Source organism: Echinops telfairi, unplaced genomic scaffold (genome assembly GCF_000313985.2).
Source record: "Echinops telfairi isolate 266 unplaced genomic scaffold, ASM31398v2 ScPeMD7_11;HRSCAF=52, whole genome shotgun sequence".
Lineage (NCBI taxonomy): Eukaryota > Metazoa > Chordata > Mammalia > Afrosoricida > Tenrecidae > Echinops > Echinops telfairi.
The window spans coordinates 39,796,924-39,816,568 of record NW_022103908.1 but is presented as its reverse complement, the minus strand read 5'-3'; the positions used below and the strand labels follow the sequence as shown (position 1 = coordinate 39,816,568).

Here is a 19,645-nt window from a genome sequence, read left to right as displayed (position 1 = left end):
GGGGGGGGAGCTGTCCTCTCTGCAGTCCGCTAAACATTGTTATCCCAAAGCCCTGGACCCTGAGCTCAGCTAAGAGCGGCACGGGGCTGTGCTAAGCCATTTGCTGCTGTCCAGCTCCGATCAGGGTGCCAGTGGGGGGAGGGTTCTGGGCACCCCCACAGCTGTTAGCACTGTGTCAAGTCATAAGTGGCGCTTGGGTCTTCCTGAGCTGCTTGGTTGGGAAGGGAAGGTGGGGTGCAGGCCGGGAGGTTGGGTAGGATTCCGGCATTCCTAGGTTGCTGGTCATAATACCTCCCCTGGTGTCTAACAGACCCCACTGAGGAATGAGGTGGTGCCACAGATGCACTAGGATTATGCTTGCTTTTTAATGGTTGCTTTAGTTTATGTTAGTGTGGTCTTTTGAAGCCAAAATGAAGGTTCGGGGTATTTCAACCTCACCATTATGACATTTGGGGGCCAGGCAATTCTTTGTTAGAGGGGCTGCTGCACCTTGTTAGATGCTTCGCAACACTCCTGGCCCGTACTCTCTAGAATTCAGTAGCACCCCTCCCCGTGCGCCAACAAAAATGTCCCCACACATTGCCAAATGTCCCGAGGGGCTGAAGTGGAAAGTGCTGAACCAGCTACTCGCTGATGTGTGGCTTGGGCTCCAGCAGTTGGTTCTAGTATTGAAAGCTCGCCAGGCGTGACCCTGAACAATTGATTCCTTTCATAAGGATCAGCACCAAGCTGGTCCCTCTCAGGTGAAGGTGCAAGCTGGCCCAGACTGCCACCTTCCCCGAGCTGCTGCGCCGCCCCGTCATCTCTCACATCACCACTGCCTCTCCTCACAGCACGCTTGCTCTCCTCTGTGCCTCTGGCAGTTCTCTGCCACGGCTCACAACATCCATGAACTGCCCTTCGGCTCGAGGGGTTCATTAAGTCAGCCAAACCCAAAGTCACGCCAAACCCACTGCCGCCGGATGGACAATGGCTCCCCGTGACCCTGTAAGACAGAGAAGCACTGCCCCCGAGGGTTTCTGAGACGTACAGAAAGTCTCATCTTTCTCCCAGGGGACGGTTTGGCGAGTTTGAGCTGCCAACCTTGCAAGTTGGTAGCCAAACGCAACGGGCCATGTAATTCATGTTCCGAATTCACAGGAAGTAGATTGATACCACTGGGAAGCCAGGCTACAGTTGTTCGATCCGGACAGCTTCCAAACAAGAGTGCTTCCTCAGGTCTACTGCTGCCAGGCTCTGCTGGCTGTGGGCCTCGTCTCGTTGTCTCACGACACGTCTGGCTGTCTTCAGTGTTACAGCTTCTCCTGCTTTCCCGCCCCGCGTGTTTACCCGAAACCCTCTGCTTGGTTGGCTACTCTATCAACAAGTCATTCAGTTCTATAAGGTGGTTTTACTTACCCTATTTGCAAAATAAACAGACCAATTCCTGCAATCTGCATAAAATAATCCAACCACAGAGCAGGTTGTGGTCCAACCCATCGTTCTTGGCAGAATTGTCAACCCAAGTCCAGACAGGCCAGAGATATGAGAAACCTATTGCACCGCAGAACCTATCAAAGCACCATCACGCGACCTGCCTGCCACCATGCCCTCCCCTTTGTGTGTTCAGGAATGGCACTCTTGGCTGGGAGGGTCACTTCTGAGGGCCAGCTTTTTGCAACCGGCTTCTGACGAGTGCGGCCGGCTGAGTCATGGGAGCTGCCCAGAGCTCTGAGATCTCCAGGTGGCCAAGTAATGTGGGGATTCATTCACTCCACAAGCCTCTGTGAGCTATTTGGCAGTCTTATAATCAACCCAGGTGTTCCTGGGGGATGTCAACAAACAAACGAAAAAACTGACGTTTGGCTGCTAACCACAAGGTTGGATGTTTAAACTGAGAGACACCTCAGAGGAAAAACCTGGTGATCAACTTCTGGAAAAAAAATCAGTCCTTGAAAACCCTACGGAGTCCAGTTCTACTCAGAGGCACACGAGGTCTGCAGGAGTACGGAGCAACTGGACAGTCAGTGGTGTGGGTCAAACTCATCCCCAGGGCCAGGCTGGAAGGGGGCCGTGCTTTCTCTGCAGAGCCATGGTTCAGGTAACCTGCCAGAGCCGTTACCTCTCAGTCACAAATGTTCACAGGAGCCCACTGACCTTTGTGAATGTGCGCCAGGGACAGCGAAGCCACATGGTGAAGGCATGAGTTCCAGGCACTGAAAAAGTCCTCCTTCTTGGTCACCACCTGTCAAAGGGGAGGAGACCAAAATCACCTCTGGTCATATTCTGAGTGAATAAAATGCTGTCGCCAGACAGACAGCATCCAATATTTCAATCCGTGTTAAGCACCAGCAGTGGTAAGCTGGCTGTACACCAGTCGCTGTGGCCTGCGAAAGGTATTTATCAGAGGGAAAGTGACAAGTGTGTACATTGATAGGATGTCCCCACACCTGCCCACTATGCTCTTGTTAGAAGGCGCTGTCCTGTCCAGTTGGTTCTGATTCATTGAGACCCAGATACGACACAATGAAACACGTCCACTCCTGCACCATCCTCACCACGATGGCCATGTTGGAGCCCACCATTGCGGCCACTGTGTCCATCTGTCTCACGGAGGGTCGGCTTTCTCACTACCTCTACTTGACCAAGCATGGTTGTCCTTTGCCAGGGACTGGTCTCTCCTGATGACATGGCCAAAGTCCATGAGATGAAATCTTGCCATCCTTGCTTCTAAGGAGCATTCTGGCCATACTTCTTCCAAGACAGAGTTGTTTTCTCTTCTAGCAGTCCATGGTACTTTCGATATTCTGCACCAGTACAAGTCAAGTGCACGAATTCTTTTCCAGTCTTACTTATTCATCGTCAAAACATGGGGCTACTGGTTGCCAATTCCTGATACTAACAATTGTCAAAAAAAATAACTGAAAATGGAGGGCTCAGACCCACTTTAAAAATAGGACTTTTGGGGGGGCGTGTCCAAGTATCACAAAAATCTTAAATGCCCATTTTAAAACAAGCAATCGTCTGAGGTGTCAGCTAAGTCCACAGGGAAGAAGCACTCTAGCCCGTGTGAGCCAAGGATTGTAAATACGTAATAAAATCCAAATCCAGAGGAGAGAATCGTAGCAACACTTAAATTGTGAGCGCTTGGTTTGCAGAAGGCTATGGGTGACAATGGGAGCCCACAGTCCACTTTCAGGGTCCCCACACGAATGCAATGTCCCCTCTGAATGTAGTCCAGGGATGCGAATAGCCCTGCATCAGACAGCATTGTAGAGTGGATTTGGGCAGATGCAGTTAGGTTAAAATGTAACATTTTATCATTTGATCTTCCTTTCGACCCATTTTAAGTTGTTCCAATTTTTAATGTTTTCTGCTTCTTTTTGATTGCAAAAAAACCCCTTGCTTTTTTTGTTTTCTTTGTTGCTTCCTGTTTATGCTTTGTATGGTTTTCTGTAAATGAAATCCAGGATACGTACAGTTATAGAGACAGTAACTGGACTAATCATTACCTAAGTACTTGGCAGGGAGGGGGAAGTGGGGAGCTAACAACAATAAGCACAAGAAAAAAATGTTCTGAAATTGATTGTGGTGATGACTGCACAACTCTCATTAATACGATTAAATGGCTCAGTTACATTATATCATAATAGAAGCATGGACACTTTTTTTTTTAAATGAGACCATTTTAATAGAAGTCCTTGGGTGACACTAACAGTTATGCATTCACCTGCTGATCAAACACTTGAGGGTGCAAGCCTACCCAAAGGTGCCCTGGGAGAAAGGCCTGGCTTACTGCCAAAGAATCCACAGCTCCAGTCCCGCATGGGTATCCAGGAGGCAAACTGGACCAGCAGCAACTTGTCCCACTGGTCAGTTCCACTTCCTAACCTGGAGAATTCTAAACACCATAAATGATTCCTCAAACTCGAATCCTCACTTCATCAACCTGTGTTCTCTCTCTCTCCAGTGGGATCAACCATTGCCATTTGTTTTCAAACTGGGACATCGGTTCAAAGGAATTGGCAGGTGGTAATTCCCACATTAGGAGCCCTAGTGATGGAGTGCTTACCCGTTGGGCTGCTAACCACAAGGTCAGCCGTTCAAAACTACCAGCTGCTCCGAAGGAGAAAGATGAAGCTTGACACTCCCTTAAAAGAGTTACGGTCTCAGAAACCCACAGGGCCAGTTCTCCCTGTCCTAGAGGTTGCTCTGAGTGGGCATTGATTGGAGGGCAGTGACTGACTGACTTAGTCCCCACATTGGATACACGTGAGGAATGAAACTCGGGGACTGGCCTTGTGGTTTGCTTACGTCATTTCTGCATGTGGCTCTGGAGGGTTGACTGAGTAAGACGGGCTTTCGATCACTTTAATGAAGGGACTGTTTTGTTTTTATAAGTAGGGTGGAGATGTATACCTGGAATCCAGTAAGCGTGAAGCAAACTCATGGGGAGAAGGAAGATGCCCAATCATGAAGCAGACAGCTTCAGTCACGAGCTGCTTGCTCTACTGGAGCCACAGCCAGATTCCTCCTCCATCCCAGAGTTCAATTTGGCACGTGTGACTTTTGCTTTGTTCCTTCTTGCTTTTGTTTATTTCACACGCTCACAAAACTCTAACAAATTTCATAGTTAAACTATTTACCAGTCTTCTCTGCTCAAGGCAATGCCACTCAAATAGACAATTAAAGTGTAGGTCTCATCCTCCGGTTGATGGTAGAAGGTTACCACCCTGAGTGCACAGTGGGTTAGACGTGACCTGCCTGCCGCTCCGAAGCTCCAGTTTCTGCAGGGCCAGGCCGCCTCACCCCTCTTTGTCAAATGCAGCCTGGGACGAGTGCTTTGTACGCCAGTGGAAAAACAGCTCTGCAGAAAGCCTTCGCCCATGTATAATTTAGCATCATCACCCCAGGCAGCAGGCACTGTCTGGAGGACAATGTCTTGTGTGCCTATAGGTCTTCACCACGCCATGACCTCTCCTGACACTGTCGAGAGAGGGGAGGATGCAGGCTGGCCAAGACACTCCCTGAGCCCCAGGGAAAGAAGTCCCCTAATGCTACCCACCGATTGGCAGATGACAAGGCTAGGAAATCCACCCAGAGGCTGGTGGGAGGGCTCTCTCGAAGGTGCCCACTGGGAGGCAGAGAGGAGGACAAAACACGGGGCAGCTAGCAGTTTTGTGTTCATAGAATTGTGGACACGTGTTAGTTGTTTGTTTTCTTTAAACTCAATGTGTAGACTCAGCTTTTCGTTGGCCTGATCAGGAGAAAACCAGAGGCAGGCAACAGGGTGGGCCACACAGAGTTCCTTCCACCTGAGGCCGGGCTGCCGATGCAAACCTTGTCCACAGTCTTTGCAAAATTCCCTTGAGGCTGCACCCCTCCTCCAAAAGGAAAAAAGCACACCCCAAACTCACTGCCCCGGAGTTGATTCTGACTCATAGGGACCCTGCAGGGCAGGGTGGAACTGCCCCTGTGAGTTTCCAAGACAGTAACTGTTGATGCAAGTAGAAAGTCCCCTCTTTTTCCAAGGACCTCTGGGTGGAGTCAAACTGCTGACCTTGCAGTTAGCAGCCCAACTCCTAACCACTACGCCACCAGCACGGAGGGAGAAGGAAACAAAGCAAGTTCAAGTTAAAGGGCAAGGGCAAGGCCCCTTAAAGGTTAGCCAGCCCATCTAAGCGCTGATCTCCCTATGTCAACATCATAGCTCCAGGGCTGCAGCAGGGACCCCGGTGGCAGGTAACCCCCTAACAGCAAGTGTCCACCACTCCTCCAGTCCACAGAGCACCCAGGTCTTGGGGTATGTCGACAGAAAGCCATCGTGGGTAAGCAACCCCATCTTCCCAAAGAAGCAACTGACCAAAGGCCCCATCCCGCCCACATAGAGATGATTGTCGGGAAATAATATACTGAAGCCACTGGGCCTGCAGAGTGACCCGCAACCCACATGGGCGGGTCCAGGAGGCCCCGGCAGCCATGCTCCATGCTACCATCAAGTGGTCAAAGTGAACAGACTTAGGGTCAAACCCTCGCCCGGCCTCCCGTTTAGACACTTAACTCCCAACATGTGGCTGCCCACAATTGGAAGCCAGGTAGGCAGTAGTAACTGGGTGCACGCTGTTGTTGGGGTCTAACTCCAGGGACCCTCCATGACAGCATCGAGCTGTCTCCTGGCATTATTAAGGCTGTAACTTTATAGCAGCAGACTGCTACCTTTCTCCCACAGAGTAGCTGTGGATTCAAACAACTGACCTTGCATTTAGAAACCCAGCACTTCATCGCTGCCCCACCAGGGCTCTCTATGAAATGCATACAACTTTCAAATTTATGTATTCATAAACAACACAGTGAAATGTTGCCTCTCAAACATCTAATCCTATCAACCTACCTACCCCCACCCTCCCACCCCCACCCCCAAAAGTGTCATCAAACTGAGTCTGACTCAGAGCAACCGGACCTGGGTCAGAGTAGAACTGTGCTCTTCAGGAGGTTTGCAGGGGCTGAGTTTACAAAAGCACCTCTTGGTGGACTCGAACCTCCAACGTTATGACTAGCAGCTGATTCCATTAACTGTTTGTACCACCCAGGGATGCTACCACCTTCAAAGGCCTTGATAAGAGGCTTCAGGAGGAAGGACTTTTTTGTTGTTGGTTTGTTTAAATGGCACGATTGTACTGTACTTTAAGTAGTAAACCAGCTCCCAAAAGCCTATGTGTAAATTGTCTTTATGCAAAAGACATTCTTCTTAAAATGCACCTGGGCTCGGGCACTGTTATGAGTACTTCTCTGTATTTGCTCATTAGTCCTCAGAACTCCTGGTTGGAAGTAGGTTATCTTGATAGCTCCATTAAAGTTGCCCAAGGTTGCTGTGCTGGGTTGTGGCACAGGTATTAGAGTTTAAGCACTCAGTTACAGGCTGCACTGCCTCCCAATAGACTGGAGGGGAGTTTCCTGGCAAAGCCTGCACCCCCAGAACATACTGTTCACAGTCTGAATTGTGACACATGGTGTGAATGGCATGCCATGACACCCACACACAAAGGCTCTACTGAAAATGTATAAACTCCCTGCCATTGAGTAGATGCCGACTCGTGGAGACCCTATAGGGCAGGGTAGAATTGCTCCTTTGAGTTACCAACACTGCAACTCTTTATGGGAGTAGAAAGCCCTGTCTTTCTCCAGCGGAGGGGCTGATGTTTTCAAACTGCTGACCTTTCAGTGAGCAGCCCAGTGCGTAACCACTGTCCACCAGGGATCCCTTAAAATACATGGGTTCCACTTAAAAAACAAACAAAAACCACTCGTTGCCATCTGATTGGTTCCAACTCGTAGCAACCCTGAAAGACAAAGTGGAACTAACTGCCCCTTTGGGTTTCCAAAACTCTAAATTCTTTATGGGAGTAGACAGCTTCATCTTTCTCCTTCAGAGCAGCTGGTGGGTTTGAACTGTGGACCTTGTCGTTAGAGACTCAGTGCATAGCCTGCTACGCCACTACAGCACCTTTCCCTGATAAATCAGCACACAGCAAATCTAAGACCAAGCTGAACACATAAAAAAGCCAGCTGGACACCCACATGTAAGACAGTAGTCACAGTAGACCCAGGTTCACACAGTTCACTAAAGCTAATTCCAATGGGCCACAGACCTAGATGTAAAGTCTCTATCTACCCCAGGTCTAGAAGAAAACCTAGCAGGAATCCCAGTGACCCCAGGTGAAGTAAGGATTTGTGAAATAAGACCCCCACACAAAACGCTTGAATTTCACTAAATCTCTTTCTAGATACTGCTAAGAAAATGAAAAGGGAAACCACAGAGTAGGGCAAAAAGTATTTGCAAATCACATCCAACCCAGGATTGAAGAACAGAAAATGATAACTCAGTAGTCAGATGGCAAACTCCAGTTTAGGAAATGGCTGCAAAATGTGAATGGACGCTTCACTGAGGTAATAAATGAAATGACGAATAAATGCCCGTAAAGATGTTAGAAAGGCAAATTAAGAACTGAAGGAGATACCACTACACACTGAACTAAAAGTCCAAACCTAACTCCCCGCGTCCAGTCTGACTCACAGCAACCCTACAGGACAGAGTGGCGCTGCCCCTGGGGGTTTCTGGGACTGTAACTCTTTACGGGAGCAGGTGGCCCCCTCTTTCTCTTGTGGAGAGGGGCTGGGAGGGGTGTTCTGAGCTTCTGGGCTTGCAGTTAACATACAGCCCAACATGGAGCCCATGACGCCACCCAGGTTCCTGAAGGTGAAAGCAATTTAAATAGACTGGAAATATCCAATATTCACAAGGAGCCGGAGCAGCTGGGCATCTCTGCTGGTGAGAACCCAGACTGTGGCAGCACTTGGGAAACTGGTTCCCAGTTTCTTACAACGTTAAACATGTACCTACACCAGGACCCAGCCACTCCACTCCTAGGTACTCACCCAAGACAAACAAAAACAGGTGTCCACACAAAGACTTCTATGAAAATGTGCATAGAACATGTATTCATAATAGCCCAAATGGGAACCAACCCAAATATGCACTAACTGATGAATGCATCAATAAATCGTGGTCTACCCACACAATGGAATAGGACTCGGCACGAGAAACAAGACACCTATCACAGCTTGGGTGGCTCTCAAAATGCATTTTGTTCGGCAACAGAAGCCAAGTACACACACGCTGTGCTTCTGATCCCATTTATGCCAAATGACAGGCAATGAAAAGGTGGTGGTGGAGGGATCCGTGGTGTCAGGGGTCAGGCTATGTGGGGGACAGGGGGGCGTTTTGGAGGTGGTGGTGGTGAAGGGGTCTCCATCTAGATTGTGGTGGTGCTTACAGGACCATATGTGCATTTGTCCAAACCCACGCAACTGTGCACTTACGATTGGTGAGGTTATTATATTTTTATACGTGTGTGTGTGTGTGTGTGTGTGTGTACTACTATCTGAAATGTTTCAGGTTCGTGTCCACCCAGAAGTGTTTCCAAAGAAAGGCCAGGTGACCCGTGTCTGGAAAACCAGCCCTGGAAAGCCCAGTGAAGCACAGTTCTTCTGAAAGACACATTTGAGGTTGCCAGAGTTTGCTGCTTTCTTGGGGTGCCCTTTGCCTTTCCCCAGCAAGCCATTTCGAGGTCCTTCTGTGGTTTCTCCAAGCTTGAGCAGTCTTCAGTTCCAGTGGGTCCCCGATCTTCATCCAGCCCACAGTGACGACCAGCTAAGCTGACAAGTTCTGTGTCCTCTCTTGGCAATTACTCTTCTTCACCATCCCCAACTGGGACCACCCCGAGGCTTTGCACCACAGAGGCAATTTATTTCTGCCCAAAGAGGCCTCCTCGTGCACACCCAGAGACATGTTCATCTCAGTCCTATTCCTGACCCTAGCCTTCTAGCCCTTCTTGGAGTACAAACGTCCACTTGGACATCCATTTTTTAAAAAAATAGATACATAGAAACCAAACACATTAGATGTTTTCAACATCACCATGTCTATATGTCAGCCTTCTGGGTTCCTCAAACACCTCCAGGCATTTTATACATTTGTCTGTGTTATTGTTGTTATTGTTAATTGCCATTGAAGCAGTTTCAACTCATAGGAACCTATACGCAAGGTTAACAGAAAGTCACCCAGTCCTGAGCCACCCCCATGGCCAGCGCTCTAGTGGACCTCACTGTAGCAGCAGACACTGGGTCAATCCACCGCATGGAGGAGCTTCCTCTTTACAGAATAGACTACTACATCTTCCTTCCATGGAATGGCTGGTGAGTTCAACCTGGCAGCCTTTTGTTTACCAGCTAAACTAAATACTGTGCCACTAAATCTCCTTGGAGAGCAGTATACAACCCAAACAGCCTAGACAGTCTGCCATCATGTTCACTTCAACTCCTAGCAACCCTTTAGAATGGTATGGAACTGTTCCATAGGTTTTCTGAGAGTGTAAATCTTTATGGAAGCAAACAGTCTCATCTTTCTCCAGTGGAGTGATTGGTGGCTTGACCTGAGAGTCTCTCAAAGAGCAGTCCAGCACTTAACCCACAGTACAACCCTCCTTAAAGGGAATTATAGGTTATAAACTATCCCACAGAAGGTTGTAGCCTGGACTTAGGGGTCTTAGGGGAGGGGCCAGCTATGGGGCTCCTGTCTGGTCCCAGAAGTTAAGCCCGGGCCCCTTTCCTTCAGTTGTCTCAGTCTGCTTGTCCGCAGCTCTGTGCCAGCCTTCACTGAGCCAGTGTCTCCCCGTTCATCAGGAGGAGGCGGGCTGTGAGATGTACCCCTGGTGCACAAGGCTAGGATTCACAATGCATTTTCCTAGACACAACATAAATACTATGACTAATACGCTAGCATGAACGAGTTCAGAAACCAGGGCTAACTGAGCTCTGAAGAGTATGATCCCACCACCATATGTGTCTACCTGGTGAACCTTGCTCCTGGCCAACCTTGCCCAGCCCCATTAAGCTGATCCAGCACAGCAGTAGAAGCCCCCCCACCCCACACAGCCCTAATCTGCTTGTCAAGGGCTCTCTCCCACTGGGCAGTCTGGTCCCCAGAAGCAGTGATATCATCCCAGTCTGGGTGCTCAGGGCAGGGCTGTGGTATTTAGCTGACACCAGTGTGAGTCTGGATCATCCCAACATTACATAGAAAAAAAATACAACACTGCCTGGTTCTGTGCCATTTCCATGATATTGGTCAATCCATTCCATGGCGGGTTTCCCTCATTTCCACAGCCCCTCAACTTTATCAAACACAGTGTCCTCTCCTGGCACGTGGATTTTCCTGTAGCTGTGTCCCAAGTGATGAGCCAAAGCCTCAACGTCTTGGCTTCTAAGAAACAGTCTGGTTGTGTTTCTTTGAAGGCTGATTTGTTCATTCGTTGGTGCAGGGTGGGTTCTCATAAAGATGCACACACACACACACACACACACACACACCCTGCTCCCCATTATCCTTAACTATGGCCAGTCCCAGAAATCACCCCACTTGGCGTGAGAGATTTACATGCGTGGTTCTCCTGAATGCCAAGTTTCAAGAATACCACCTCTTGTAGAAAGACTCCTCAGTAGCCCCTTACTTCCCCCGTGGGTGCAGTGCTTGCCTCCCACCAGACATCCATCCATCCATCCAAGGGACGGAGAAGCTGCTTTTCTAAGAGCAGACCAGCCAACCTCAGCACACAGCTCAGTTCCAGGCACCTAGCACAAGCCAGTGACCAAACAAAGGGGCACCTCCGGCAGGTGTGCAGGGAGGAGGAGCTGGCAGGGGGTGGGAGGAAACAAAGAGCTGGATTTCCAGGGCAGAGATTGTGAGAAAAGGAAATGTTGTGGAAAGCGGTAAGACAAGACGGTGCTAAGTGCCTGGGCAGTCTCTCACACCCTTCTGGGCTTGGTAGTGGTTTCTGAGTCTCTTCGCTTCTTTCACGGACAGAGTCCCGGGGCGTTGCAGGGGTTCACATACCTGCTGCGTCCTGGAAAGCTGGAGGTTCAGGTCCTCCTAGGCCTGCCTCAGCATGGAGGCCTGGCCAATCTGCTTTGGGAGAAGCAGCCATGAGCACCCTATGGAGCATCACAGCTCTACTCTGACACACCAAGGCACCGTGACTCAAGGCCGACAGTAAACTGGTCTCTTGTCGTCACTGGCCTCCACACTCTGGTTGGAGGCCTGGCAGGCCACATGAACAGGTTCCATCGATGGAATCCATTCCTCGTCGTAAAGCCCTACGATTTCGCACGTAAGTGGAGCAGGCACGGGGACGACGAGTGTTTGCTCTGACCTGATCTGAATCTTTACCCCACGGAGGCTTAACTGGCATTGTCAGAACATGACCTCAACAGGGTTCTGACAGAGGAGCCCTATAATTGAATCTACGACTTCCTACTTTCTCCTCCTTTTACCCTTTTGCGTCCAAAGGAAGGTCTGCTTCTCATTACCTGGCCCTTCTTAGGAGAAAATGCGAATGGCGCGATAGGTCCCCTTTGGTCCCTTTACGTGCGTATGAACCCTACGCTCCAGAAACTGATCTGGGTGACTTCCAGCAACAGATAACATAAATAAACACTTGATCCCTTCCCTTTCCCTGGCAGCGTCCTCGGGGTGTGAGTTGCTCCTAGCTGTTCTGCTGGACGGAGGCATAGAAGCAGGGCAGCCTTCAATAGATTTTGCAGACACGAAAGCAGGCATTTGGAATACGGTCAGCAGGAAGGATCTTGTTTCAATAATATGATCTTCACATTCAGCTGAGGACTCCGATATGGAATCTGACTGCCCTCGGTGACTGCTTGAAGCTGACAGAATCATGTACATTTAATATGGGAAAGAAATTAGGTCTTGGTTTCCTGTCTCTGTAGCGGCTCAGCTGGTGCCTGGCCCAAGGGTGGGGTGGGGGGGGGACTGTTAGGGGGGCAGGCAGACAGCTGGAGGAGGCATTGGGGAGGCCAGGGGTGAGAGGCAGCCGCACACCGGTTGGGGTGGGGAGCGAATCCAGTGAAGTCAAGATGGGCATGAAGCCACTGAACGACTGCTTTCTGGGGGCTCAGTGCACCCATCCCCACTCAGGGTCTTTTGTCTCCCAGCTCCCCGGAAGCAGAAGCCCTGGGTCATCCATGGGTCCCCTTTCTCCTTGCTCCCCCTATCGGGTCACCATGTCCACTGGCCTCCCTCCTCCAGCTCCAAGGGTCCTAACTCCGGAGGGCATGGGTTCCTGCGGCCTTTTAGAGGGTCTGCGCTCAGCATGGATCTTCCTGAACCTGATGAGGCCACTTCCCCATTGGTCACCTTTAGTAGAGGTTGGAGGTTCGGTTTTCAGCACCACACAAGGGGTACGCCCTGCTCACAGCTGTGGAGCCCGCCCCCCCCCCCCCTCACATTTCTGGCTTGTGCACAAAGGGTGATGAAGGCTATTCCGTCGCCATCCCCCAGTCTGTTGTAACTCCTAATCCATGGTGTACTGGGTTACCCGTTGGGCTGCTTCCCACACCTTTAGCAATTCGAAACCACCAGCTGCTCCACAGGAGAAAGACGAGGCTTTCTACTTCGGTAAAGAGTTACAGTCTCAGAAACCCACTGGGGCAGTTCTGCTCTCTCCTATGGGGTAGCGATGCGTCAATGCGGCAGTGAGTTGAGATACCTGTGGAGTGAGGGCCCCTGATGGGGCAGTGAGTCCAATGCTGAGCTGCTAACCCAAGAGGTGGTGGCTCGATCCCACCCCTGGCTCTGTGGATAAAGGGGGAGACAGTATGCTTCTCTCAAGAGAGACAGGCTTGGAAATCCCATGGGGCCGTCCCACTCTGTCCTAGGGCGCCTGCTAGGCCTCAGAATGACTCATTAGCAGTGTGTTTGGTTTGAGGCTCACCCATGGGGGGCACTTCCTTGGGAAAGGGTCTTCCTTGTTGTGTTAATGAGGCCACCCACCATGGGCTGTGTGTTAAGTGCATCTCTTTTGAGCTATGGGGTGCAGATCAGGCATAAATGTACACAAGCATAGGAAAGAGGGACCACCTAGAGATCTCCAGGGAATGCTAAGAAGAGCCCCTGAGAAGCAGACACAAGGCTCCTTGCCACCCAGAGCTGGCTGAGAAAGCCTTCCCTGCAGCCAGCATGCTGAAGTCGAAGGAGCCTCAGTGGCACAAAGCATTAGGTGTTAGGCTGGTAACCGGATGACTGGTAGTTCAAAGCTACCAGCCCCTCTGGTGGCTGAAAGAAAGATGAGGCTACATCTTCCTGTTAGGATTTCCATTCTCGGAACCCTGATGCAGGGTCACTATGAGTCAGAATCAGTGGGTTTGGGTTTTGAGGGGTATACTGCAAGAAAATACACTTCCATTCCTTAAAGGGACCTGGTGGAATCTTCAGTCACTGATTGGTGTGCTGCTGAGTGAAATGTTTACAGGTCTATTTTTGCCTAGTTGATTTATTAAAAACAAAACCAAACCAAAAACAACTGTATCTGAATATCCATCTAAAGCTTCAATGAGGTGTTTTAATTTATTCCACTGATCCTGAGTGGCTGATAGTTTCGGCTAAGCTTTGAGGTAGTCTAAAAGCAGCACGTATTTCAGAACGTCCGAACCTTATCGGTGTGACCTTCTGTGTACTTGGCAGGGAGAAGGGGCTGAGATATGGTACGGGGTGATTTTTGCACTGGGGATTAAACAGAACAACAAGAAAATGCAAACGCAGCCGAGTTGGACAGCCTGAGGTGCTGGTGAGCAGGGGGAGAAGGGTGGTAGGAATCTGAGAACCAAGAGCTTCCACAAGACCCTCTAGGCTGCGAACTAACCCTCCATCCCCAAGGCCAAGCCACAAGCTTGGAGGACTTAACACTGCTCCTAGGGTGGGCCAGGCTGAGAGGGGCTAAGCCCTTTTGGTGCGGTGGTTAAGCTCTTGAATGCAAACCCCAAAGGTCAGTGATTCAAACCCAGCAGCAGCTCTTTGGGAGAAAGAGGAGGTGATCTGCTCCCATACAGATGACAGCTTTAGAAACCCAATGGGGCAGTTCTGAATTGCAGACAATTCGACAGCAATAGGTTTGATCTGGCTCCATCGGCTGCATCATCACACTGTATATTGACGCCATACAATGCCTCTGGGTTCCATCTCAAACACTTCCTCCCTAACAGAGGTCTCTTCTTGAATTCTCCTGTGTTCTCAGAAGCCTGCCCACCCTCTCCTGTTGCTGGAGGCAGAGCTTGGGTGGAAAAGGAGATGGGGGGCGGGGGCTAAGCCCGTCACTGTTTTTCTTAGTCCTGAAGTCAGGTTGTACAGGGCGATGGGTCACTGAGCTCCCCAGCACAGAAGGAACTCAGCTAATAAGCTGTGGTACTCATCAACCGCAGGGCCTGCCCACGAGCCCTGGGATGAGTTAGAAAGAAACAGAGCCCACTCATTTCTGTTGGCCCCAAGGTTGGCTGATATCAGTCAGTTGAATGGAACCATTGCAGTGGGTGTGTAGTGGTGTTTGGGTGTGGTTTTAATTTCTGTTTCCCTGATGACTACTAAGATTGAGCAAATTCTGATGTGCTCGTTAGCCAGGCTTATATCGTCACTGTGAAGCCTTTTAAAGTCTTTTGCACAATTTTCTGGGATTGTGTCATGTTACTATTGAGTTTGAGAAATTCTTTATGTTGCCGACATAAAAATCTTTTGCCAGATGTACTTATTGCAAATATTTCCTTCCAAGCAACCGGTATCCTTTTTTTATTTTGCATGTAGTCTCTCTGGAAGAAAAAATATTATTTGGGGGAAAAATGCCCAATGTACCTCTTTTTAATAGTGCCTTTGATGTCCTTTCTAAGACATTTTGGTTTACCTCACACAGGAAGATATTACCTATTTTCTTCTGAAGGTCTCATAGTTTTCACTTTGTATTTCAGCCTGTGGGTGGTTGAAGATGAATTTTTGTGTGTGATGCGGGGTATACGTGGTCAAGGTTCATTTTCTTTTCATCTACCTAGTTGTTCACCATTTGTTGAAAACATCTCTTGCTCACTGGATTTCTGAAGTACCTTTGTTAAAAATCGAGCGAACATCAAGGTCATGGTCGATTTCTGAACTGTAGAGGATTCTATTGCTCTGTGTTCATTCTTATGCCAATAGGCCGTTGAGGCTGGGCGCCATCGAGCCCCTTATCTCGCAGCCAGCCTGCATGCGACAAACGAGCACTGGGTCCGGTGCGGTGTCCACAACTGTTGAGCCCATTGAGTCAGCCCGTCTCCTTGAGGGTCTGCCCCTTTCCTGTTGACCCTCTGCTTTAGCAAGCACGCCTGATGTCCCTCTGCAGGGGCTGCTCTCTCCTGATAACATGTCCAAAGCTCAGGAGACAAAGTCTCAGCACCCTTGCATCCAAGGAGCGTTCTGGCTGTCTTTGTCAAGAATTCTTTCAATTTCTCCAAGCTCTGGACTTCATTTTCACAAAGTTGTTTATACTAGCTTACACTTAATATCTATATTATGATGCTTCCTCTTCCAGTCCTCATTATTATTAGTTTGCCTTCTCTTGATATGACTAGGGATTCATCCATTTCATGAATCATTTCAAAAACCAAACTTTTGAGTTAGCTGATTTTCTCCATTTCATTCATTTAAAACTTTTATCCTCATTAATGTCTTACTTATATTTGTTTTCCTCTCATTTTTCTAACTTTTAAAAATGAAAACTTACATAATTTATTGAGTCCCCTTTTATTTTCTAAGACAAGCATTTCAAGCTATACATTTCCTCTAAAGACAACTTTTACCACAACCCATGAACTTTGACATGTTGCATAATCATTATCACGGTCGGATGCCCTCAGTTGGTGCTGACCCATAAGGACCCTATGCACAGCAGAATGAAACACTGCTTGGTCCTGTGCCAGCCTCGCATTCGAATGGTTCCGTTGCCTGAGCCCATTGTTGCAGCCACTATGTCAGTCCATCTCCTGTTTTTCTGCCCCTCCACTTTACCAAGCATGATGTCATTATTCCGCAGTTTCAAATACTTCATAATGCTTTGATTCATAGATTATTTAGAAATGAGTTACTTAATACTTAAATATGTGGGAGCATTTGTAGATATCCTTTTGTGATCAATTTCTAATTAATTCCATTGCTAAAGGAGATTAGAATCTGTATTGCTTCAGCCTTTTAAACTTAATCAGACCTGTCTAGCAGTAGGTTTTAGTGTATTTTTCTATTAGTGGAAGGTAAATTAAGTTAGATGATATTGATGTTCACGTCTTCTTTAGTCATACTGAATTTCTGTCTGCTTGTTCAATTATTAGATTTGTCAATCTATCCCTTTAGTTTAGTCAAATTTTGCTTCATGTGGCTTAAAAATGTGGCTTGGCATGTATACATTTAGTATTAGTAAGATTTCTAGGTTAGATCGAGGTACAATGCCCCCCACCCAGGTGGATGAACAACAGAACTGTGGGTGAAGAGAGACAGCAGACAGTGTAAGATATGAAAATAATAGCAATTTATAATTTATCAAGAGGTCACAAGGGTGGGAGGGTGAGGAGGAAGGGAGAAAAAGAGGAGCTAATACCAAGGGCTCAAGTAGAAAGAAAATGTTTTGGAAATGATGATGGCAACATATGTACAAATGTGCTTGATATAATTGATGTTAGCATCTGGGGTCTTAAAGGCTTGAAGGTAAACAAGCAGCCATCTAGCTCAGAAGCAACAAAGCCCACATGGAAGAAGCACACCAGCCTGTGTGATCACGAGATGTCGAAGGGATCAGGTATCAGGCATCAAAAAAACAAAAAAATCATATCATTGTGAATGAGGGGGAGTGTGGAATGGGGACCCAAAGCCCATCTGTAGGCAACTGAACATCCCCTTACAGAAGGGTCGCAGGGAGGAGACAAGTCAGTCAGGGTGCAGTGTAGCAATGATGAAACATACAACTTTCCTCTAGTTCCTAAATGCTTCCTCCTCCCCTCCCACCCACCCACACTATCATGATCCCAATTCTATCTTACAAATTTGGCTAGACCAGAGGATATACACTGGTACTGATAGGAACTGGAAACAGAGGGAATCCAGGATGGATGATCCCTTCAGGACCAGTGGTGAGAGTGGTGATACCGGGAGGGTGGAGGGAGGGTGGGGTGGAAAGGGTGAACCGATTACAGGGATCTAAATATAACCTCCTCCCTGGGGGACAGGAAACAGAAAAGTGGGTGAAGGGAGACGTCTGACAGTGTAAGATATGACAAAATAATAATTTATAAATTATCAAGGGTTCATGAGGGAGGGGGAAAAATAAGGAGCTGATGCCAGTGGCTTAAGTGGAGAGCAAATGTTTTGAGAATGATGAGGGCAATGAATGTACAAATGTGTTTTACACAACTGATGTATGTATGGATTGTGATAATAGTTGTATGAGCCCCCAATAAAAAGATTTTCAAAATGATTTAAAAAAAGAGAACTGTAAGAGTAAGAGCGCCCCCCATAAAATGATTTATAAAAAATAAGTAAAAAGTCAAGAAAAACCTGTTCATACAAAAAAAATATTTCTAGGTTAAACATGATTAAAGTGACACTTTTGATGAAAATGACTACATATTATTTAAGTAAAAGAAACAGCCCAAACCCCAAAGTACAGAAGAGCATCTATGGTGTGCTGTCCTCCAGGTAAGAAAGCGAGTAATATAAGATAATACCCCAGTATCTGCTCATTGCATGCAGTAAATACAGGAAGGAAATGCCAGAAACTAGAGCCTAGCTCCTCATCTAAGATGTCAATGGAGAAAGAATGAAGGAATAGGAATGCGGTGGTAGGGATGAGGAAAGAGAGAAAGTTCTGAATATACCTCTTTTTTTTCTTTTTACGTTGTTTTGACTCAGCTATGTACACAATCAAATACAAGTTCCAACTTCCCCCTCGTTGACTGTGACCTAGAAGAAGTTACTAACTGTCTCAATCCTTGTCGCTAGTCTACAAATGAGTGACTGCGATAGCTACATAATCTGTTGTCAATTTGAGACTTCAGAGTGAAGAGGTGGGGTTTAGCCTGTCAATCAGGTCACAGCTTGATGATCTCATTTGGAGATGCTAAGGAGATAAATAGCTCACCGGAGGCCGCCCGAGCTCCCAAGAACAAAAAACGAGAGGGAGACGGCCGGACGGGCTAAGGCTTGAGAGAACGGCACACCTGGGAGGTGGGAAGAGCTGTCTCACGTCTTCCTGGTTTCCACTTCTGGGTCTCTGCAGCTCACCATCTACGTCTGAACACATATCTGACAGCGACAAGGCAATCACTCACCCTTTCTCTCCCGGCACTTTTAAGATTGTTCAGCCTGATGTCTCATGGAAGAATGGGAAGGTTTTCCCGGTTCCAGGAATCTCAGGGGTCAGTCAACGGAGAGAGAACCTCATTTTTGGACAAGATTCTCTTTCCATAGGCAGCCTCCAAAGGCCGTAGGGAAATATATCAAACTCAATAAAAACTACTAACTCAGGAAATTTGGTTTCTTCTCCTGCTTCCTGTCTTGGATGATTTGTCCCTGGAACAAACCCCTTGACATTTCTGTGCCATGAGATTTTTTTTGTAAAACATCTGCAGTCCAGGCCGCTATTTTATTTATGTTTTTAAGGCAACAGACACCAGCTGCTCGCTCTCTCTCCATTTCCCCATCTCCATACTCACACTCTCCGATCAGTTTAAACAAACAGAGCAGCATCCAGCTTTCAGTCTCTAGGTTCATCCCCCATGGCACTCTCCAGCTCTCCTCTGATCCGCCAGCCACCACCTGACCAAAGCTCTCGAAGGTCCTTGACAAGTCGACTTTCAGACCGCCTACCGCCAGGCATAGCTGGATGAGCACCGGCCAATCACCATCATAAGCCGCTCACAGTTGCACAGACAAAAACTTAGCTAAGATTCCAACCCCCAAGCAGATGACCTGAGTCAAGAATCTACCAGTCAAAAACAGTAACAAAAATGAGACAATCGTTGGCATAATGTTAAAGACTGGATTTCTACATGTATGATGGTTTTATTCTGCTTAAAGGAGCTAAATTAAGAGCTCTAAAGTCACACGCACACAAGGAGTAGTCAGGTTGGATACCGGCCACGAGAAAAACTGGGTGACAGTGATTTTTCTAAACAGAAAATGTTAGGTAGCTAGCATAGGGACTGGGGTGTCCGTTATACATGCTCAGAGGTTCGAGCTCCTGGCCTT

At 48.1% G+C, this 19,645-nt stretch overlaps 1 protein-coding gene across 1 annotated transcript in view; it reads right to left on the bottom strand.

Moving 5' to 3' along the window:
• Positions 1 to 19,645, bottom strand: part of ACOXL (acyl-CoA oxidase like) — a 392,883-nt gene that overhangs the window by 61,544 nt on the left and 311,694 nt on the right. Inside the window, 1 exon segment of the mRNA XM_045287148.1 lies at positions 2,137 to 2,224. Coding sequence (XP_045143083.1) covers positions 2,137 to 2,224 — 88 coding nt within the window.